Raw genomic sequence first — 24110 nt, 5'->3', positions numbered from 1 at the left:
AGAGCGATGCTCGACACTCGTTACCAGCCAAGGGTGGGACAACCAGTTATTAGACTTATGGCTCTTCACTTTGTGCCATGGTTGATTTGAGATTTTTACCATTTAATAAATAAATTATTCTTTTACATTTTTTAGTCTTTTATCTACCCGGGTCTGATTAAAAGTTTGATGATCTGAAACAGTTTAGTGTGACAAAAAAGTAAAAAAGAGGAAAATATTGTTTCACAATGAGGTCTTTTTATGGAAAAATCAACAATCAACAAAATAAACAAAAAATACTTTTATGTTAATCCCGTTTTTCCCCTTTTTATTTCCTCTCTAATGTGAAGAAGAGCCTTACAGAGCCACAGCTTGATCCAAAAGCAGCCTTATGCAGATATTTTTTTATACACCAACAAAAATCGCCACTCTCAATATGGCGACGCTGTGGCAGCGCAGCATCTAGACTTCTATGTCTATGTGTGGAAGATGGAGTTTTGGTAAAGGAACAAGTACAGTCTAGTTTTGTTCATCCCGTCCCTGAAGCGTTTATTCTCATATGAGGTCCGGCTCCTGTAAATCGCTCCTGCTGCAGCAGGAATGGCTTCCGGCGGAGAAAAGAATAAAAACTGCCGTTTTTAGACCAAACAGACGTTGCTGGGGGTCTGCGCGCGCGCCCGTGTGCGCCGGGGCGCGCGCTCGCGTCTTTAGTCTGAGAGCTGAGATTTGAAAGTTGGAGCAGAAGATCCCGGTTGGTTTAAAAGCCTCAGAGGTTCTGGAGGAAGGTGGATGAAGAGGACAGGTGAGTGAAGCTGCTGACTGGAGGAACTGGTCCTGGAAATCTTCCTCCTGAGATAAAGTTCCCTCATCCTTGGCCGCAGAAAGACTGACAGATTAATATTACTATTACCAGTTTAACCCAGATAAAAATAAAAATATCTCTGCTTTCTGCGACGTGCGCCCGGCAGAGTTGGTGTGCTGCAGTTCTGTGTTGGAAGAAGTTTAGGCATGTTGGCCCTTCCCTTCCAAACTATGCTTTGGTTCCAGAAACCTTCAGAGGGCCAGCGCTGCTGCTGCGGGTTTATTCTCAGCAGAAAGCTGGAGAATATTTAACTTTAAGAAAAGTTCTCGCTGTTTTCATCCACGCTGCAGGGTTGAAGGCGCTTTGTTATCTTTATACATGTTTTTCTTTACAGGCAGACATTAAAGTTCTCAATAACTTTAGAGGTTTTTTACCTGCAATAAAACCCGCCTTGCCTTGCCTTGCCTTGTCTTTGTGTGCTCACAGCTCAGGTTAAAGAACAGTTTTTATTATTCCTTTTGTCCTGCAGCTCAGTGTGGAAAGACTTCTGTTTTTTACCATGACTAAAAAACAAAAATATTTTAAGCTTCCCCTGTCATGCAGAAATCTAAAATAAGCCAGCAGGCATGTGTGTGCTGGCCCCGCACAGCTCAGGTTTCTTCCTGTACTTCCCAGAGTTCTCATAGAATCTGCAGCTCAGAGTTTTCTGTAAACAGCAGCAATGGTCCCCCCCCCCCCCCACCCGACTGTCAGCCCGCTGACCTTTCCCTCCATGCTGCCTCACACGTTCTCCTTTCCCAGATCTGTGACTTCTATTTCCAGCTGTCATCTTTATTCTGCTGTTGCTGCTCAGTCCTGAAATGCATCAAACGTCTCCCGCCTGTATTAACGCTGCTGAAATGATCTTTTCTGCTTTTCCCTCTATGCCTGAACCCCATTTCTGTAACGTCACCCCTGACAGAACCTGGTTAGTCCTCTCTCCAAGTAGCTTTTATACCAACGGCATCATTAAATCCTTATTTAGAATAGCTCTGGGTAGAAACATCTGCAAAATGCAGAAACATAATGCTTTAGACTTAGATAAATATACTTTTAGAGACTAATCTTCTCTAACTGAGAAGCATTTTTCTGCTCTGTTAAGGTTTATTAACTCAATTAATTATGTAATTTCTGGATATAATCAGTTTACTTCCTCCTGCTTGTGTTACTCCCAGTCCTGTTGTAGTTTAAAATAAGAGCTTATATTTAGAGACTTAATTATAAGAAACCAACTTCACCGGCTATTTAATTTTGTCTTCATCAGCAATTTCCAAATGACTGAGAAAACTCTGTTTGTGTGTTTGCAACGTTTAAATACGGCCGTGACAAAGTGGAAGGCAATGACCTGCAGGTGTAGCCTGGTTGGGGCCTGCCTGGTGCCGTTTAGATAGTTACGTTCATCTCCGTGTCTAAAGTCCAGAAATGAGTCAAATAAGTGAGCGCAAGGCAGCGGAGAGCGCTGCAGAAAGTTACTAAAGATATTTGATCACCCAATGTCCACCCAGGACACGGAAAGAGACGTTAAAGTGTCCGATTGGACCTCAGAGAGGGAATAATCTTTATATGTGAGAAGGAGGACATCATGAGAAATGTCTGAGGGCATTAGATGGAGACCTAGCAAACCGGCACACTATGGAGGGATATGGCCTGTAATTCACTGGAGCGCTCAGTGATGTGATTTGATTCGCTGACGTTTTGGTATCCTTCAGATTCTGGCCGGTATTGTTACTCTGGTGTGGCCGGGCCAGCAGCACCAGAGAAACCAGAAACTGCTTGTAAATCAACTTTTAGGGTGTAAGTTTATTAAATTGGCTGATTTAAAGATGTCCTCCTTTTTTTTTTTTTTGGCAGCTACCTTGTGAGTAAAGTGAGCCTGGCACAATCCCTGCATGGATGGCTAATGTAAAGCTAAGACGGAGGAGAAAAGTGTAGCTGAAGCTAATCATGGCTGCTAACTGCAGAAGGAGAGAGCTCCAGTTTGTTTGAGCTCAGTGACACCAGGAGACTTTTTGTACTGAAACAGGACAAATTAAAAGACATTAATTAATGTGATGTTTTTTCCCCTTAATTAGCTTAATTCTTACAAACAGCATCACTGGTTTGCTCTTTATCTGCAGCGTCTCTGCATTCGGGTCCAGTGGGGCCACAAGATGTCGCTGTGCAGCTCTATGTAATAATCAGCGGGACAGGATCGTTCTTTATATAGTAATATTGTAAAAATCACATATTACCTTAACAACAAACATTTGTGTCTATAAACATTTGTGTCTATATATCTAAGTCTGCCAGAAAACTGACGAGCTCAGCAGCTAAATCCTCCTGAGGCTTCTTGATATTGGGGCCGACCCACCAACGTTTGTTTAAATAACGAACATCTGGAATCACAGTGAGCATGCCCAGTACGCTCTCAGCAGACAGCTGTGGGGCACAAATCCTACGGCCCCACGCTCTGATCGTCCAATCAGAACGCTGGAAATGCAGACGTTACGTTTACGCTCTGCTGGGTAGATAGACCATCTAGTGTTGGTGGTCCTTGCTAGATCATTAAAGGATTGATGTGAATCTTTTCTGTTCAATAAATTAACTTTATTAGTGAGCCTTTATCTGTAATTTTATGTGTAAAAATTAAATTACATTTAGCGTATATAAAATGGCCTGCCCTACTCAAGCTGTGTGTCTGTGGCATAAATCTGGTCGCGTCCTCGTCCCTCAGCTTAAAAATGTCCTGACATGTCATCATCTACACTAATGTGCTGCTCTGCTCCTCTTTCACAGAGAGGAATGAATAAAATGCTTTTTTGTTGTCATAAAATAAGTTTATTATAATAAGATTATTCTTCTTTCTGCTCCTTATCGTTGAGGACTTGTTTGTTTTTATATTTAATTGTTTTGTTTGAACACAATGAATGATAAAACATTTAAAAAATGATTTTAATAATAATTATGATTTGCTTGGTTTATGCTTTCAATATTTTGACATTTTATGACTAAAATTTGACAATATTTTCCCTTTAAAGTGAGGGCAACTGTTTAAATGAGGTGGTCTGGACATAACAGCTGCTTAGATTTAATCTGCTTAATGCATTTAATCCTGTTTGACTCAGGAAGAGTTAATTTCACACCGGTTAGAAATCACTGCTGAAGTGTGATTGGTCTGACACGAGAGGCTTGTCACCTTCTCAGGTGCTCCTCAGGAGAGCCCTGAAGTTCCTCCAGAGTGATGGATGCAGAGGTGGTTCTCCAGGGGGAAGACGGCGAGGGCTCCTGGACGCTGCTGTCCTTGTCGGCGTCCCTCCTCATGGTGTTTGGCGGCGCCCTGCCGTACGTCCCTCAGTATCAGGAGATCCAGAGGAGCAGCAACACCGAGGGCTTCTCCACCAGAGTCTGCCTGGTTCTGCTCATAGCCAACATCCTGCGCATCTTCTTCTGGTGAACATGAGGAGATAATCACTCCTCATGCGCTGCACCTTTAATCACTCCTGATTAAAGGTGCAGCGCTGCTGTAACATCTTCAGGGTTTTGCTCTTGCAGGATAGGGAAGCAGTTTGAGCTGACGCTGCTGCTCCAGAGTGTGGTGATGATCCTGACCATGTTTGCCATGCTGCACCTCTGCTGCACCGTCCACAGCACCAACCGAGTGAGCACCAAGCAGCATCGGCTCACAGGTAACCCGCCGTCTGCTCCTCACGCTGCGGCATGCAGCTTTCTCTTTTCTGTTTGTCAAAAGGTTTAAAACTAAGAGATGTAATGAGAGAAATGAATGCCTTTTTGCACCATTATCTTTGCACTAAAAACATGGTGGAACATTCTTCTGCACACTTTAAAAAACGCTTTTCTCCTGCACTGTTACATTCTTATCACTGCTGCACTGTAATGTTATTTTATTTCAGTTGCAATCTCATTACGTTGTCGTAAGCTGTATGCAACAAAACTTTATTGTTCTTTAGTATACACTCTGTGTGTACAAAATGACAACAAAGTTTGTCTAAGTGTAAGGCTAGTACTAAAGGTGACCAGAAGAGGGCGCTATATGAACAGCTTACACAGCAAATGGAGCTGACAGACCATGATTTTAATGTTTTTACATTATTGTGTTTATAATACCACTAATAATCAAATACACCGTTATAAACATCCACAGTTCAGGGTTTTTCTTCAGTCTTAACGCTGTAAATAAATAAAATAAGGGGTTATTCACACTAAATGTGCAGCAGAACAGAGTCAATCCATGAAATAACCGTAATGTTTTAAGCTGAGTCAGTGAGCTCATTCAGCTGAAACCAGATCTTTACATACGCCTTAGAAAGACGCATCGTCGTTCTTTTTCTCACCATCTGACGTTAAATCAGACTCTTCCTGTTTTATTACAAACGTTATTAAGAAAAAACGAATATTCCTACTCCTCCCACACTTGGCAGAGAGTGGATGTTTGTTAAGGAAACACCTCAGAAAAATGCAAAGATATCAGGAAGAAAACCGTGGAGCTCATCACGTCAGGTTCAGCCTTGGCTCCAGTTTCCAGATGCCGGCAGACGGCCGCGTTCTTTTTCTTAAACAATTAAAGACAAAATCATCGCCTGCCTTTTGAGGACGTCTCCTCTGGTGTGAGGAGAAAAACTGAAACGTTTGACCATCATGACCGCCGTTACATCAGGAGGGGCCCGGTCTGACTCAGTTTTACCGGTTCTGTCAGGAGGAATGGGCCAAAATCCCAGCAAAGTATGTTAAGAAGGTTTTTGAAGCAAAGCAAAATGTTTGACCCACGTCATTCAGTGTAGAAGCCAAATACTGAGGAAGCGTCTGAGCTGAAGTTCTGTCTGCTGTTATTTTATCCTAACGGAGATAAATCAGGTCTCTTAGGTCCACTGACCAGTGTCTGCTGGTGGCTCCAGAGGAGACGGGGCCTCTCTGCTGGGGCCCCTGAGCTATGATCGCTCTACCTGTACACCTACAACACCCCCCCTCATTAAAACTCGTTTAAAAAACAACTTTTACTCTCTGGCCTTCAACCCTACTGAGATTTGATTCCACTTCCTTTTTACTGGTGTGGCTTTTATCTGTATTTAAATTGTTTTGTTGTGTTTTGTAGCGATTTTCTTAATTTATTGTTGTGTTTTTATCCCTTGGTGTCATTTTATTGTTTTTAATGTTCAGCACTTTGTGTCAGCTGGTGGCAAAACGCTTTATGAATAAAGATGATGATGACGAAGAAGCCTGTAACACAGCAACTGTTTTATTAAAAACATAAATTTATTTTGTATATGTTGTGCCTTATGGAATATTGCTCTTTGTGTAGGAAACTGGAACGTCTCCGTATTTAAATAAGGTTTGAAAGAGACCGTCATCCTTTTCCTTGGCATCTCTGAGTCTTTGTGAGGAGCTGAAAAATTTCTCATGAACTCCTATTTCTACGAAGCTCCACATCGCAGAGTTTTTCTCCTTCTTTCATGGCGGTGAGTAGATTAATGCGTCTCCTGTTGGTCGTGGGCCGAGTCGTCTCTCTGAAGGTCGAACTTCACACAGTTCTTATCTGTAAATGTTCTGCTCCTGTGCGTATGGGTACATGATTGTATGAAGTATGGAAACAGAGAGACGATGCATCTTTAGCCGTTACCTTGAAAAAGCCCGTCTGTAGGAAGCAAAGCGCTGAAAGTAAAGAGATGGTTGGATAAAAGCAGCTGCACCTTCAACCCAGCATTCCTGGACGAAACGCCGTCAGGCTTTCCAGCTTTCAGGGAGAAACATCTGGCGTTTGATCTGGTTGTGAAAACCTCGGGGAACCATGCTGCCCACCAGGCCCCGCCCACTTTTAAAGGTATTGAATCTCCAGGTGATTTCTGATGTGCTGTAACTGTTGGAGCTGGGCTCCTTTCTCTAAGTGATAATAGTGAATCACCTGGAACTTGTTATAGATGTCCAGATATGAAGGCTGTTGTTGGTGGACATGTTGTTCCTCTGCAGCTGCAGATTTCTCTGATATAAAACTACTGAGCAGAAACCAGCAGTGATGTTTTATAATAGTCTGCCATGGCTGCCAGCATGTGGACAGAGATGGACCAGGACAGGATCTTGTCCCCGCCTCGTCCATCTGTCTCTGTTTCCAGCTGATCAGGCTCAGATTTGAGGGAATCCACGTGGACAAAGGTTTTTAAACATGCTGCCTTCCTGCTCATTCTCAGTTCTTGTTGTTTCTGAGTCACTAACTCAGGACCGACTCTTTTAACTTCTTTTTTACACCTTCCTCCAGAGCTCAGCCGTCCTGCTTCTTGGCCCTCCTGTTGCCTCTTCGTCAGAGCCCAGATCTTCCTCTCCAGAAACATTTCTTTGCAGCCTGACATTTGTGAATGCCAACTTCCACGCTGGAGTCTTCCCTGATCCAACGCCTGCTCTCTACTTATTACTCACGTTCTACATTTTGGAGCCAGACACAAGCAAAACCAAGTGACTAATAGAGCAAAGATGAAGATGCTTCATAGCTTTAAAACCAGCGACGTTTTCCCGTCTTTCCTGCAGATAAAGCTGCAGAACTGCGGATTGTTGTGGAGTCTGAATGCTTTTATGCAGCAGAAGCCATTGTTCCGAAGCTCAGCAATGAGACAGAATAGTGTTTACTAAATTCTGAATAATTCATTCTTAAGGACGGTTTTGAATAAGAAGTACGTGTTTGGGTTTTAAATCGCATGTTTGCTGAAAAGCTGAGGTACAAAACAGAAGCAGAATGTTATTGAATTGGAAAGGCTGTTTATTTTCTGTGTTGATGAACCTGGAGCCGCCGTGCTTCGCTGTCCTGTTTATTCTTTGACGAAATATAGTTTTGAGATCAACATTTAGACGTTATCTGAAGTATAAAATCTGATTCATTCCCGGCTTACAATGTTCTTCTGCTGTTTTAACTTCAAGTACGATGTTGAGGTTTATGTTTGGAAGAGACGAGGATGTTGAGCATCAGGGAGGAGTTCCTCAGAGGGACAGATCATGGTAGATGTTCTGGAGATGAAGCCGGACTGATACAGTTTGGACGTGTCCAGAGGACGGACGGTGAACCTGGAGGAGGAGCAGAGAGGAGGTTCATGGATGGAGTTAGAGGACATGGAGGTAGCTGGTGTGGGAGCAGAAGATGCAGAAGATAGATGGAGACAGATGGAAGGGAAAAGCTGTTTATAGTATTAAGCTTTGCTGCTAGGAGTTGTCACCTCCTCTTTTTTGTATCCTAGAGAAGCAGAAATCCATTTAAAGTTGAAGTCATGCTGACGTGTCCTAATTATTGTGATAGTTGGACACGACCCATTAGTTCCTGGAGCAGCTGCTCCTCCTGCTCCTGTGCTTTAGCTCATAATAGAGAATAGTCTTGTTGCTTTTTCTGAAAAACTGTTCAAATGAAGTTATTTTGAGCTTGTTAGCAATTAGGTTTGAAATGTCATCATTACATCACATTACATCATTTTCAAACTCAATATCGATACTCATAAGAATACTGAATATAATTACCAATATCACCCTGTAGCTTTTGTGCAGGCAGCAACCATGGAAGTTTTTTATTAATATAAATATAAACACAAAAGAAAAGGTAAGGAGTCCTTCCAGGTAGCGATTCCAGGACGTTACTGAGGAGACAGGCGGGTGGTTATTGTCATGAATATGTTGTGATATTTCTGAGCTGAGGATTGGGAGGAAGGTGGTATCTCAACGTTATCAAAGAGGGAGTTTACCAAGTGGGAGGTGAGAATAGAATAGAATAGAATGGAATAGAATAGAAATGCCTTTATTGTCCCAAAATTAGAAAATTCAGGTGTGATAGTAGCAAACATCAGGAAGCGCTGACTCAGCGTAGTCACCTACAGCCTGGAACTTCTGTTTGTTTCCTGAAATCATTTTCAGGCTTTTCCAAACATAACTGATGTTGTTCTCTCATAGCGATGCCTCCATTTTCTTTCTCTAGTTGTTTTTCTCTGCTCTGGTTTTCTCACCTTTTCTCTCCTTTTAACGTTATGCCTCACTTTTCTCGCTTCCTTTCTTTCTCTAGTTGTTTTTTCCCCCCTCATATTTTTTCTCAACTCTTTCTGTACAGCTCTGTTTTTCTTTCTTTCCTGACCTGAAGGTTCTTTTATTCTCCTTTAGCAAAGCTTTTATGTCACAGTTCATCCCTGGTTTGCCGTTGGAGAAGCAACAAACTGTCATGAAAGGCAGAGTATTGATACAGTCTGTTATGCATTTTAAAGTAGCTGTTATTAAACCTTTGCTTAAGAAACCATCTCTTGATCAAGATGAGTTAGTAAATTACAGACCTATATCTAATCTTCTTTTCTTATCTAAAATTCTTGAGAAAGTAGTTGCTAATCAACTATGTGAACAATTACAAAGTAATGACCTACTTGAGGAGTTTCAGTCAGGCTTCAGAGCTCATCATAGCACTGAAACAGCTCTGGTGAAGGTCACTAATGATATTCTCATGGCCTCAGATAATGGACTTGTGTCTATACTTGTCCTGTTAGATCTCAGTGCTGCATTTGATACAGTTGATCACAATATTCTCCTACAAAGACTTGAACATACTGTAGGGATTAAGGGGAAAGCATTAGGCTGGTTTAAATCTTATCTGTCGGACAGATTCCAGTTTGTTCATGTTAATAATAAATCTTCCTCAAATTCTAGGGTCACCTGTGGAGTACCACAGGGTTCAGTCCTTGGACCAATTCTATTTACTATATATATGCTTCCCATTGGCAAAATTATCAGACAGCATGGGATTCATTTCCACTGTTATGCTGATGACACTCAGCTATATTTATCCATAAATCCTGATGAATCCAATCAATTACTTCGACTGCAGTCATGTCTTGATGACATCAAAAGCTGGATGACTTTAAATTTCCTGCATTTAAATTCTGACAAGACAGAAGTTGTAATCTTTGGACCAGAGTCCTTAAAATATAAACTTCTTAATCAATCACTTAATCTGGATGGCATTAACTTGGCCTCTGGTAATAAAGTTAAAAATCTTGGTGTTATTTTTGACCAAGACATGTCATTTAAATCCCATATTAAATTCCAGAGTTTCCTTTTTTCACCTCCGGAATATCGCCAAAATTAGAAACATTCTGTCCAGGAGTGATGCTGAAAAACTAGTTCATGCATTTGTTACTTCAAGGCTGGACTATTGTAATTCTTTACTATCAGGAAGTCCACAAAATGCAGTTCAAAGCCTTCAGCTGATCCAAAATGCTGCAGCAAGAGTTCTGATGAAAATCAACCAGAGAGAAAATCATATTTCTCCTGTTTTAGCTTCCCTTCATTGGCTTTCTGTTAAATCAAGAATAGAAAAGACCGTTCACACTGAGCCTGGTTCTGGTTCTGCTGGAGGTTCTCCTCCCTGTTAAAGGGGAGTTTTCCTCTCCACTGTGGCTTCATGCATGCTCAGTATGAGGGATTGCTGCAATGCCATCAACAATGCAGACGACTGTCCACTGTGGCTCTACGCTCTTTCAGGAGGAGTGAATGCTGCTTGGAGAGACTTGATGCAACCTGCTGGGTTTCCTTAGAGAGGAAACTTTCTCACCAACCTGAGGATCTGATGGAGTCTGACTTTGGAAAGAGCCTTGAGATAACAAGTGTTGTGACGAACTGTATAAATCAAATTAAATTGAACCTATGTGCTCTCCATGAGGATAGCAGAGTTCATCCCACACAGTGGAGCTGAAGCAGTCTCCCAGGGCTTCTTCTTCTTCTTCTTCTTCTTCTTGCTGTGCTTGTTTCACCAGGCTTTGTAAACAAAAGACATGAGAACAACACAGATGGTGTAGAATGTCATACCATATTCAATCTAAAAATATACCTTTAGTCCTTCACATCTAAAATAGTGACATTTCACTTACTGCTCCTTTAAGTATAGTGATTAACAGATCATAAAGCCTTGGATCTTTGTAATGATCTTGTCACTGAGCTGACTTACAGTTATGACTTTGCAGTGACTTACAGTGGCGGCCTGCGGGCCCACGGTCCTGGGCGTATACACAGCAGCAGGGGGGGGGCTGGGGTTGAAAGGCAAATGTGACCCCAGGCTTTGTGCAATGAAACTGTGGAATGAAGTGAAAATGAAAGGTTACACAGCTGAGAACACATCTAAAAACCATTAAAATTTGAACTGGCTAATGTGATGTTGATGATCATTACAGCGTAATTTTGCAGAATTATTGAGGAGGTTTGAGCTGAATCAGCTCATGAATAACCACAAGTTCATTAAAAGGTTAAAATGTGAAATGATGGTACAGCACCCTCCTCTACTGGCTGAAGTGGGAAGAGAACAATAGGGTAATTTAAATTAGGATAAACTTTGTCTAAACTTTTGATGTTAAGTTTTTGTCTCTTTGAAACCACTCAACAATTTTTTCTTTAAGCTCCTGTTTGTGAATTTCAACAAAAAAACAGCCGGAGTCTTGTTTGTAAGAGCGCTAATTAGGAGCAAGTCTTGATAGTGTTTGTAATTAAAGTGACTTTCTTTTGCTCTGTGTGACCAAGAAGAGGCTAGACAGGCAGACACAAAAAATCCGAGTAGATCTTTTAAATTTGTGGTTTCAGTTTGCAGGAAACTCTTCGTATGCAGGAGCAGCACTCTGATGCAGAGACACAATAAACCGGATCAGCTTCAGTTCTACATTATATGTCCACAGGCCGCTTCATTAGGTACACCTCGTTAACACAGCCTCGGTGCTCTGGGGGGGGGGGGTCTTTGGCTCCTCATAACCACTATTGAGCATTTTTGTTATGCATAAACCTTACATAGACAAGCGCTCTCTGTCAGACACCTAAAGGTGTTCACAGATGCACCTCTTTACAGGTAAACCCTATAGTGAGCTTTGGCTTGATTAAATAGCGCTGCTTATTTTTTATGGTATGAAGGTGTTGGTTGTTTGTACCTGTGTTACTTTTTCTGTTTGTTCTGTTGTTCTTTCTATCTCTCTTTTTGCAGGTGTAGAAGCAGACTCCGAGGATTTTAAGCTCCTGGGACGTCGTCATCTTCCATAATGAATAGTATCGCGGTTGTTGCCATTCTAGTTTGCGCTCTGCTTGTCTGACCATCCAGGAAACCCGGGCTGTCTCCGGTTATTTGAGGAATGTCCTGTTAAACCTTCTCGTTTTTCAGCAATGGCCTTCACCGCCCGACGTCCCGGCGTCTCTCCCTCTCTGAGACTAAACAGAGACATTAACGCCTCAGGAAGCTGCGGTGCAAAATCGATGAATAACATTATATGAATCATACTCCAAGGCTAAGAGCAAAGTTTTTCTCAACACATCCTCAACATGAAGTTCAGTTTGGAGGAAGAGCAAATGTTGGTCGTCAGGAGGTAGTTCTTCACCTGAAGCCACAGACCTTTATTTTGATCATTGTCGTGTAGAAAGACCAGGTGATGATCCAGACCCAGTTCTGCTTGCTGAGGGTTTTTAGGTTTTCTCACTAAATCTTCACAGATCACTTCATGATTCTTTCCAGCTGGACCAGATTCTGAGTACCAGACCTTCAGAACCTCCCACTATGTTTGACTGTGGGGATGATGGTCTTTCTCTGAACACCAGGTGTTAAACGCTCAGCCAGCATTACAAAGTTAAAGTTAACACTGCACAGAAGTGGTGGGTGCTGGCGCTCTAGAACAAGTTCACTTCTTGAGGGGCTAATCATCCTGACCCAGTAGGTCAGGATGGAATAATATTGCTAATTTGTGCAAAAAAAACCCTGCATCACAAACTAAATAAGCCTAAGATGTTTGAATCGGCTCTGTTTTACATCCTGCTGTAAAATCTCGTGTAAAACCCAGTATTTCCACAGGTTAACAAATGTTTTTTTTCTCTAACGGTATCATAGAACCCACTTACTCTCATTTAGGATTCAGCGAGCGTTCGTTCAGCTGCAGAAATGGGAATTACAGCGCGATGAGGTCATGAAAGGTCATGTACGGGCGCCACTTTCTTTGCTTCCATGCGTAGCTGTCAGGGAAGCGGAGGCAGCAGCACCCTTCTAACAGCTCTACATTCGGACCTCTCCACTTAAAACAAATTGGTTCACGCCCAGCTGGGATTGGGCTCAGTGTGGAAAAGCGGCGCCGGCGCTGAGCGGGGCATGACGGACAGGTTAAATGAGCCGCCGCCCGGAGCCTCGACGGCGGCACCGTCACGCCGTGTCTGCAGCAGTCCACAGCGCTGCAGCAGGACAAAGCGCCGTAATAAGAGCAGACGCACACTGCTTCCATTTCCCTACAGCAAACACAGCGTTCTGACTTTCATCATGAAGCATTTTTAATTAAACCTCCTGATAACAGACATTTGCATTAGCAAGTCAAATGAAGCCTGGTAGGTGAGAGGTGCTCTGTTAGCACTCAGGCTTGTTGCAGAACTTCATGAAATTCAAACGAGGAAAAGCCCAACAACGCGCCTCAGAGGGAATATTTGCTCAGATAATTATTTTACTCGTTAGTATTCATATAGACGCTCAGAAGGGAAGCAAAACAGTTTTCTAATATAAAGATAAGTTTTATAATTGCCTTTCGAATCGGCAAGGTTGTTTTCATGAGTCGGTGTTTTGCCTGCTGGGTTTGTGTTTGATGAAGGCGCAGGAGGACTGGTGGCCTTTTGGCTTGGAAAAAAATAAAAATAACAACTAATTCAGCACTTGTTCACACGGGAAATGAATTATCTGAGGTGCTATGGCTGATAAAGTGTGTTATATAACACGTGACAACACCTTATAGGGGACATATCATGCAATATTCACTTTCTCAGCCCTTAAATACATTTAGTTGTTTCCTTGGCGTCTCTAGGAATGAATAATATTTAAATGCAGTGTCTCCAGGAGCTGCATCTTTACATTCTGTTTGGGTCATATTTTACAAGCCATTCAGTTTTCTCTGTTTTCTATTATGTATTTCGAACAATTACATCACAGTATTTGCTGTGAAACAGCCAAACAAGGTCATGGACTTCCAGCTTATTAGTCTGTGAAATCCACCATTTTCATCTCTGTTAGCGATTTTGTAGTCCAAGCTGAAGCTATAAGTGAATAAATCAAAATGTTTGGTTGTTCATCACACCCCCACCTCCAGCAGATTAAAAAAATGTCCGAACAGGGTGAAGAGGAACGCTCTGCGACCTGTAGGGGGGCGAGGTGTGAAGTCCCTCCTAGATTTAAAGAGACGGCACCAAAACCAGTTGCTCTCAGACAAACCTCAGAACAGGGGTAGACTTAGACTTAGACAACTTTATTTGTCATTCTGTATGTACAGGGTGCATAGAGAATGACATTTTGTTGCATACAGCTTGTAGGAGTATAGTCAGATTCCAGGTGGAATAAGGCAACATTGCAATATAAAGTGCAGCAGTGATCAAAATGTTAACATATAACAGCGCAGGACAAAAACAGTGTGCCGTCACGTTATGCAGGAGAATTTACAAACCAAACCAAAGGGAGAACGTAAATTACCGACGAATTCAGACCAAAAGCTTTGCAGTTCCACTTTATATAGACAGCTGCAGGATTTAAATGTGAAAAGGAAGGATTTAAGTGTATGTCCCCTTTAATGCAGCTCTTGGTGAAAGCTGCTGTAGAAACTGTGTAAAAATGTGTATTTACATTATAGAGTTTTATTTTGGGGGTTGATTCTGATGCAAGTACAGGACATTTACCATTTATAACAATAATAGTATTAATATTTTTCCAGCATCCTTTGCTCATTGCATCATTGTAATATTGTCTTCTCCTGTCTGTTTCGTTCAGTTTGTTCACATGTGTCCTCTAAACCAGGGCTTTACAAACCTGCGACGCCAGAGACCAATGACCCCCTTTTTGGAGGGGTGGGTTGTTTAGTTAATTAATTTATTTTCATTTTTCGAAATTACAAGAATAAAGTCATAAAATTGCAAGAATAAATTTTATGAGAACACGTACCAAAAACTCTTGTTGATGGTGTCACTTCCTCGTTGCGTTTTGCATTAGACAACGTTGGCCCCTTGAAGAAGAAGGCGATTATTCACAGGAAGATGGCTCCCTGGTTTCATTTAGAACTGCATTCAACACAACGTTAGGAAATTAAAGAAAAAAGGGAGCAATTTGACTTTGTAAAGAGCCCTGCTCTACACTGCAGACTAATTGATTTTATTATTGCATTATTGAAGTGAGCACATTGTGAGCATTGGACACTCCAGAGTCAGATTCCTCGAATCTGGCAGATAAAGCTGGTTCTGGTTCTGACCTCTTGGGCGCCGTCTGATATCCGCCTCAGAGCTGAAATATTGAACAAGAGCAGCTTTGATGAAACGTTTCATGTTAGCTGTAGAAATAAATGTGTTCTCACCTTAATGGCTTTGATCAGGTCAAGCTGAGCCGTTCAGAAACTCAGACGGGAGATCTGCCGCTCAGTAAATTATCCCAGTCCGTCCCGGCGGTTCTGCCCTGATAGCCTCGCTGATGCGGGTCAGAAATCCATGGCTCGACCCAGTTGACCCAGTTGTGTGTTCCTCGTTAGAGAGCAGCGTTAAAAACAGCCCAGACCGTCCATCAGCTGCTGCTTGGCTTGATTTGTTTGATTCTGACGTGGCTGAAAGAAAACGTGGGGGAAATCCAACTGTGACTTTTCTCTTCTTTATTTCCATTATTATTACAACTTTATTACATCTTCTTTTTTCTCTTCTCACATTCCGTTAAATATTTATCACACCTCAGTATTAAATTTTCCTTGAACTCTGCCAGGTTACTGAATATTGGTGGCTAGGTTGTTTTATTAATATTTTCTCCTGGCGGTTTATTGCACATTAGTCCTGGACTTGTTCATGTGGAGGATTAAGCCTGAATTATATTGAACCGTATGAGTTTTAAGCTCATTATTTCTTTGCTCCATTGAAGTAAAATGATCTTGGCCTCTCTGAGCTTTGTTGCTGCATCTGTTCTGCTCAGATCAGCGCCGATCAGACGGGAAACCGAGGAGTGAAACTTTAAAACACCCCAGGCCTGCTCATTAGGAGAAAAGTTTCCCTCTCATGTTCTATCCAGCACTGACACACATGGCCTTGCCTTAAAGGAAATATAAAGAATGTATCACTGATTATTGGTGTATTTTAGCCATATCAGTGAAGAAATAACCAATTACACCACAGTGATGCCTTATGTGAGTTTAAGCCAGGGGTGTCAAACATACGGCCCGCGGGCCGGATCCGGCCCGGCGAACAATTTAGTCCGGCCCTGTGGCTAAATGCATTATCATTATAAATGAAAAAAATTATAAAAAATTTCCCAGTGTCCTATCTGGCAATGTGGCAATAAGATGCCAATAAGAGCTCATCAGATTTGACTGTCACAAGTGGACAAGATAAAAGGAAGAGAATGATAAAACAATTATTGAAAAAAACGTTACTTCGTTTAATTGAAAATATGCAGTTCCTATATTTTCCACAAGGGGCGCTGTGTTTTAATTAGCAGATTAAGCTTCAGGTGTGGAAAAATTCAAATCATTTCTTAATTTTTATCTGTTTGATGTATTTTGTCATGCAGGACAGTGTTTTTAAGTTCCAAAAAAATGAATAAATGTTTTTCAACATTGTATAATCACTGTGATCAGTTCTTATGCATAATGCACAAGTAAATGTTTAACTGAGTAAAAGTATTGTTGAAATTGCACATACTTTTCTTAAAAACGCTGAGGTCATTCATAATATATTGTGTAAAAGTGAAATTAACTTAATATAAAAATCAACAACAACTCCACATTTATTAGTTCTATATAATCTTGCAAAGAGTTTACTCGTGTGGCCCTCTTGAGATCAGATTAAGCTGTATGCGGCCCCTAAACCAAAATGAGTTTGACACCCCTGGTTTAAGCTGCACTATGTTAAAATTTCCACTTACCATTCAAACTTGTCAGGAAGCAAGAAGTCAAAAAGTTTTGATAGTGAGAAATTCAGGAATGATCCGTTTTGCAGCCGACCAGAAACCCACGGCTGTGTGTTTTGTGGAGGATGTAGCAGGGGGCCTTCTCTCCTGCTGCACTAATTGGAGAGGTGAATCTGTGCCCTGGGCGCTCTGCCGTCTGTGAGACAGTAATCCTGCCCAGGCTGCTCTCATTTGTCTCCAGCGTGTCACACTGTGCTTCCTGAGAACATCGGTGTCTGCAGGACTGACCCCAAACACAGACATGCATTGCTGAGCAGTGAAGCCATGAAACAAATGTGGCTCGACAAACTGCACAGTCACAGAGAACATAGGGCATCATAGAGTCAGACAGCCGTGGAACTGCAGGAGGAGATGTGGAGGACAGCAGCGAGGCTCCGGGTCAGTTTCTCTGATTTCAGACCCATGTGGTGCATTTTCATCCAGGCCTGCTTCTCTTTCCCACCACAAACAAAACCATAACTACTGATGATGAAATATGGAGATCAAATAGTAATAAAAGTGATTAAGTCGCTGTTTTCATTTAATTGTATGACAGTTTCAGATTAATTTATAGTACGCACCTTTTTCTTCTGATAGACACTTGTCTCAGGTTGAATAAAGAAATCTGAAATGTGCCAGGGGTACGAATAATTTTGTGCTTATCTGGTGCCATTGCGTATGTTTTTAAGTTATTTACTGTTTAATACATAACTCTGGGTCTGTTGGGTATTGTTTGGTGAATATCGGCCCTAACAGCTGATATCAGGAAAATAGTTAAAAGGAATGATTCGAGCGCCGGCAATCTTTTGACAGCAAACTCTGCACACATGTAGAATAAATGAGTGACAACTTCTCTTTAAGTTCAAGAATTTATTAACAGAAATAAAATTAACATCCAGAGAACATCACTATAGAATGCTGTTCATCTGAATTAACTCTATATTTCAGTCAACAAATCCTCTCTACTAGGCTAGTGAAACTTAATTAAAGCTAATAAGCAACAAAGGACAAATAAAATGGTTGAAAACCATCAGAATGATTCAGTGAATCCTGGTTCACTGAATCTAAGTTAGAGAACTAAAGTTCATCTTAAAGAATGTGGAATGAAGTTAAATTAGCTTAACTAATTTAGAACATTTGGTATGTGTTTCAACCCATTCAGAATGCAAATCCTGATTAAAACAATTATTATTTGATAAAATAACATTTTAAAGAAAGATTTGCTAAGTAAAAATCATATACCTTTAGGACACTTAATTTTTATTAATGTAATCATTTATCCAGGAAATAATTCAGACTTAAATCAGTAACTTAGGAAGCTAAAGGGGATGATTGACCAGAAATTACGTTTCAGGGCTTCCCACTAAGATGCTAAAAAGCATTTTAAGCTTTTTAAGCTTTCAGCTCCATAATATTTTTGTTTATCTTTAAACATTTTTGTGAATTTTTAGTGAAATCCTGAAATACATTGTTGTTCTTTTCTGATTCTGGTAAACTTGGTATCGGCAGAGCTTTACGACGGATGTATTGGGAATGTCATATAATCTATATTTGTAGACTCATAGTCTACGTTCACGCTGCAGGGACATGTGACCCATATCCGTCGTTTTCATGGCGGTGTGATGAAAAGATAAATTCCGATCAATTTCCTTCTGGTTTCTGCACACGCGGGTCGCTTTGCGGTCTTAAACCATTCAGGCAGAAGTCTGATGGCGGCATTTAATAATAATATGAACGGCCACCTCATAAAAATCTGATTTTAGCAAAAACAAAATTAGAATTGGGCATCAAGACCTGCAGCGTGAACGTAGCCTTAGTTTTGCTTATTGCAGCATTCGTTTTTATTGTCAGCATTGTAAACTTCTTTCTTCCTATAGAAACTTGATGATATGTTCTTGCTGACACAGAGATTTGTTTACGTAGACACATATTGTCATTTTAGCATAAAAAGACAAAGATTAAAAGAAATATAAAAGAAAAGAGAACAAAGATTAATATCTGCGGAGGTCAATGAACTTTCTATTTAAATAATGATATTTTAAGAAGTTGATTTTATGCTAATAGCGGTGGACATGCTGGGTAATGTGGTAATTATACCCTCAGGAGGGCAAAGACGTGCGCGTGTGTGTGTGTGTGTGTGTGTGTGTGTGTGTGTGTGTGTGTGTGTTCTGGTATTTGTTACAGTGTAAGGCCCGGTTTTCCAACATGCTACATTGTGAGGACTTACTTCACCTTATGGGCCCCAAAACGTGGGCCCCATGAAGAAGTGCTATTATGGTTTAGTGGTTAGCCTTAGGACACGGTGGGAACTGAGTTTAGGTTAGGTTTAGATTTAGGTACATATTGGTAATTGTTAGGGTCAGGTCATAGAAAAGAATGGCAGTCAATGCAAAGTCCTTGTAAAGACAGGAAGACATATCTGTGTGTGTTTCCACCACTGTTTTTCTGGATCACTTGCCAGTTAAAGTCGTGATGCTCTAAGATGTTTTCAATTTATTTTTTGTCGCTGAAGCAGAAAATGAATCTGTTTCTGTTTAGCCATGAGCATCCATGTGTGACATGCCATCCAGTGAGATTTAAATCTAATTTAAAACTTATTTTAAAGCTATCATAAACCTGGTCCTCTTCCAGTTTTGCTGCTGAAACTTTTTAACTCTGTCTAATACTTCAGGTTCTGCTACTCAGTTTGTTTGCCTCCGTTTATCTTCAGCAGATTTATTCTAATGTAGATGCTCCTCTAAAATTCACTTTTGTTTTTACTCTTTTACTGGGTTTTTTTTCTGAAATTAGAGGAGTTATTCAGTTTATCGCATTCCCTTCTGGTTATTCTGGTTATTAATATGCTTTTGGTTAATTACTGATTGCACATGGCATGACTGGGTTTGGTCAAAGTAATGAAATCATTCAGGTTTTGTTTTGAGTTCATCTGTCTTTAATACTGTGGGAATACTCAAAGAAAAATTCTGGGCAGCTTAAGTAAAGTCTGATGAAATGTGCTCGAACAGAACAGAAAACCTTCCACTGTCTAAGACGCAGAGGGTTCATTAAATGATATGAAATAAATGCAGCCTGTGTAATGAGGTGTTAAATGTGTGATTTGCACGGTGAAAAGGCTTTTTTATTCCCACACTAACCCCATGAAGGTCATGTTGAATGATCAGCAGATCTTCTGACCTGCACACAGTGTCCTGCTGAATCTCATCAGAGCCTTAATGATCCCTACAGCCCACCATAGTCACCTTGTCTCTGATTTAAACCTGCTTATCTTCACCGGATGAAAGCCCCACACTGACGACGTTTGTCCCAGTCTTCCTTATTAAGCAGTGCGGACCCTTTGCCCCCCCCTCTTTATCTGGACCTCCTGATTCCACCTCTGGTCGGAAGCTGAAGGTTATCACTCTGGATCGCCTTCACACAGGAGAACCTGACTTTGAATCGTGTCTCCTTGCCTAACAGACAATAAGGAGACAAAAAGCCACAGCAGACACACAAAGTGCCAAAGGAAGAGTGAACAATTGGACAAAGGGAAGCTGATTTGATCTTTCTCTCCTCTGACATTGTTCTCCCAGCGTGTGTCAGGATGTGAGCAGCACTCCACCGATGCTTCACCTCCTCACCTCCATCCACTCCACTCCTCCATCCTCAGCTCTCAGGTCACAGCAGCTTTTCTCTCCGTTCAGTTATCCTCCATTACTCACCCGGCTTCATGCTCTACCACAGCAATTCTGCCTGTCTGCACCGTTTTATATCAGTTCTATTCTGTGTAATGACAAAATGTGCTCCCGCCACTTTAGGGCAGCGAACCTGATGGAGGGACTACTTGCACAGATTTGTTCCTCAGCTGTGATTTGGCTGATTGGAGTAATTTTGGCCATTTCCAGCATTTCTTTAATGTTAAAAATGTTTTGGAGGGATTGATCGAGTCAGTCTGCCTCGAGTTTCTGTTTTAGGAATGTGTTTCCTTTGCAAAGACGTTTTTAACTATACGACTGATGTTTGACTGTTAAAGTTACTTTCTAAAGTATTTCTGTATTTTGTTTTCTGAACAAACTCTTGCAAAAGAGCACAACTTCTACTGTAGGAGCCATTTACTTGGTTCTCTGTGCTTATCTCTGGTAGGGGGCGTATTTCCTGTACTGTTGGAAGTGGGATTGGGGTTATTTAAGAAGCGTGATTCTGTTCAGGTGTCCTTGGTTTGAAATGATGTCGGTTTTATTTGGTTCTAAATGTGATGGAAATGACTTTATGATTATAAGTCCAAATGAAGAGATTCTTGACTGAACGCATGTAAGACCAAAGCAACCGGTAGCCTTAAATATAGCATTTTAGCCGCTATCTACATTGGAGGTGTAACAGTACACAGAGATCATGGTTCAATGTAAAGCTTCAAACTTTTGGAAAATAATTGGATTTTATTATTTTGTATGATTTTAAAAAATGGGCAGAATATGTGAGATTTTTCTTTTGCAGTAAATAAAGGATAATCAGGTATAGCTTGTAACTGAATAGAGTAGAAATATGCTGTTATTGTCTCACAGTGGGAAAATGTAGGTGATAGACTTTACAACAGTAAAACCACCAGAAATGGCACAGCAACACCTGAACGAGAATATTCTAACATTTGAAAATACAAAAATGTTTAATCGACCTTGGAGTTGTTTGGATGTTTAGACAATGCAGTGCACCAATTGTACTTGATGGCATCATAAATGTGCGACAGTTAGGTTGGCCTCTGGCTTTAGATGTTGTAATGTTGTAGAATTTAATAAAAAAAAAGATGGTATTTGGTATCACATCACATCAGAGGACCTGTGTTTGGACCTTTAACTCGTGTCAGTACCAAGAATCAGGCCCCAGCTCAGAGGGGACCGGGCTTCTCTGTAGCTGGGTCTAAACTGGTCTGGTGCTTTACGTTAGGCAGGCATCCTCCCAGGCCGTATTTAAATCTCTGTTAAAAACATATTTTCCCTCTGGCTTTTAAAACCCAGTAAAGTGTTGGTTTTATGTTCATGTATGTTTTTATTTTTACTAGTTTAGCATTTTATTGGTTCTGTTGGTGTTCTCTATATTTGTCCTTTGGCCTCTGTGTTTGTTTTAAGTGCTTATAAATAAAGTTGGATTGCAGTGGGAGAAATGTGCCATATATAAAGCTTTTTTCACTGTGGCTGAAAGAAAAACCTTAACGTTCCCAAATATGAAATAGAGAACAATAACGACTCTGGCTCAGTCAGTAGACTAGTTGTCTTGCAGTCAGATGGTTGTAGGTTTGATTCTATCTTATTACATGTCAATGTGCCCCTACGCAAGGCACTTATCCCCATATAGTTCTTGAGGTAAGGATGGCAGTGAAGGCTTATTTATAGATGTTAGTGCAGTTTTTTTCCTGCTGGATTAGACTTGATTTCTTCACTATCACCTTAGTTTCAGTACAGGATTATTGAGCAACTCTGACAACATGAGGCGATAAAACACTGGCATAAAAAGGAGATGTTAGTAAGTTTTTAAATCTCTTTTATTTTACTCCTGGTGAAAAATGAGATTCGGATCATTTTCCTGTAATCTGCTGGTTGTTAGTTGTAAATGAAATAAAACAATGTGTGAGACGATCCCTCAGCTCACACCATAAAGCAAATCTTCTCACTTGTTATACTGTCAAAACTTTTGAAAATGCTTCACCCAGAAGACAACACAACTCTCTGAAGTAACATAAAACTTTGATGTTGCTGCAGAGAGCAAATCCAGAAGTAATAAACTTCACAGAGAAACTTCTGAAGGCTATAAACCTGCAGACAAACTAGACCTCTGATCTTGAACTAATGAAATATTTACAGATTTAAATCAAATGCAAAGCAAAATAGAAAGATTGTAGAATTTCTCTAGCAGCAAGTTAAGGATTGATTCTGATTAACTCGTCTTTATACACCAATTAAAAACAGTCTGTGGCACACAAGGCCACAAAATACTGAAGAATTAGACAACATAATGAAACTGGCAATAAAAGGTTTGGACTAAGATAAAAAAAGTGAAACGTATTTTCCCCCACGTGGGACAAATAAAACAAATCAATTAAATTCAAGGGGCAGAGGTGAGCACAGCTAACCAAAAAGTTAGCTTTTCAAACTCATATTCTGCAAACAAAAATATTAGCTTCACGACTGTTAAACAGATGATAAGCAAGGAAATTCAAGGAAAATAACGCTCAACATTTAACGATAACCACTGGCTGCCACTCAGTCGATGTCACACGTTTTCAGACTAAAGACGGCACAAGCAGACATGGAGCATAACGAAAACGCATGGTGCTGAATGTTTGAGGGGATCGCTGTTTTAGTTCAGGATGAAATCTCTTTTAAACTTCAACTTTTACACGGCAGTGGAAGTTTATAAGCAGAATATTCTTTCCCTCTGTGCCGAGAACACTGCATATAGAAAAAAGCGTTGAGTGCGAGTCTTGTCAGTTTTTGTGAGAGAATAAAGCAACCAGCTATATTACCTCAAATTTGTAAACAGTATAAATGAATAAGGCCAAAGTCGCTGATAATAAGCGGCCGTGGCAACACTGCTGGAAGCCTGGAACACAGTGCTGAGCGTTTCTGGAAGTCCTTTTCCCCCTGACAACAGACTCTTTAACAAAAGTCCAATAAATCATGAGATTTATTGTTGTAACATCAATAATATCAATATTGTTATATTTAATGTGCTCTATTTTTTAATTGAAAAGCATAGATAAAAATCAGCTTCATCATTGCTGTTTAGAAACAAGGTTTTCCTATTTTATACATGCTGGTTAAATGTCCCTCGAGGATTGCCGTAGGACAGTCAGGCAGTAAGTTTAATAAAAAAATTATAATAAAGGTCCTGCTCCCAGTCTGGTCTCCTTCCACCTAATGCGGCGCCGGAAATAAACCTGGAAAGCGTGGTTACATTAGTAAAAGTAAAAAGTTTAGAATCACACAGTGGCGACCTGTTTACAGATAAAAATGCAGATAACTGTGTTTACGTTTTTGAGCAGTGAGAGTTGACTGCATCATAACAAGTAGAAGAAAGGTAAGAAGAAGATGACACAGCTAATTATTAGCTGGATTAATGGGAAAATAAAGCTTAATATTCTACCATGATAAACACTAATGAATGAGCCATGTTGAGGAGTGTGAATCTTCATCAGTGAAGACAATGTGTCTGCATGGTGTATCACGACATTAAGAAACGCCTTTATCAGGTGACATTTATTCTGTATTTACAAGCATTTAGAAGTTGTAGAGCGTATATCTGATATGTGTGACATCTTTGAGTTGACACATTAATGCTGAGGAGTTTTAAACACTAGTGGCAGCTTGGTTTAGCTGGGAATGAGATTCCATGTGCTACCAGATCAGATGT

General features: G+C 40.7%; 1 protein-coding gene across 2 annotated transcripts in view; it reads left to right on the top strand.

The window, feature by feature from the left end:
• The first annotated feature begins 457 nt into the window (after positions 1-457).
• Positions 458-24110, top strand: part of si:dkey-246g23.2 (solute carrier family 66 member 2) — a 53565-nt gene continuing 29912 nt past the window's right edge. The window contains exons 1-3 of one of the 2 annotated variants that reach the window (XR_002428186.2): positions 458-781; positions 4004-4249; positions 4352-4485. Coding sequence is in view for 1 of the 2 variants with exons in the window: in XM_012862938.3 (XP_012718392.2) it covers positions 4041-4249; positions 4352-4485 (343 nt within the window). In the remaining variant the exon portion in view is untranslated. The remainder of the gene's footprint in view (positions 782-4003; positions 4250-4351; positions 4486-24110) is intronic. The other variant, XM_012862938.3, reaches the window with a different exon arrangement.

Source organism: Fundulus heteroclitus, chromosome 2 (assembly GCF_011125445.2).
Source record: "Fundulus heteroclitus isolate FHET01 chromosome 2, MU-UCD_Fhet_4.1, whole genome shotgun sequence".
NCBI classification, from domain to species: Eukaryota; Metazoa; Chordata; class Actinopteri; order Cyprinodontiformes; family Fundulidae; genus Fundulus; species Fundulus heteroclitus.
The sequence above is the reverse complement of the archived record's forward strand: the minus strand, read 5'-3'. Positions and strand labels throughout refer to the sequence as shown.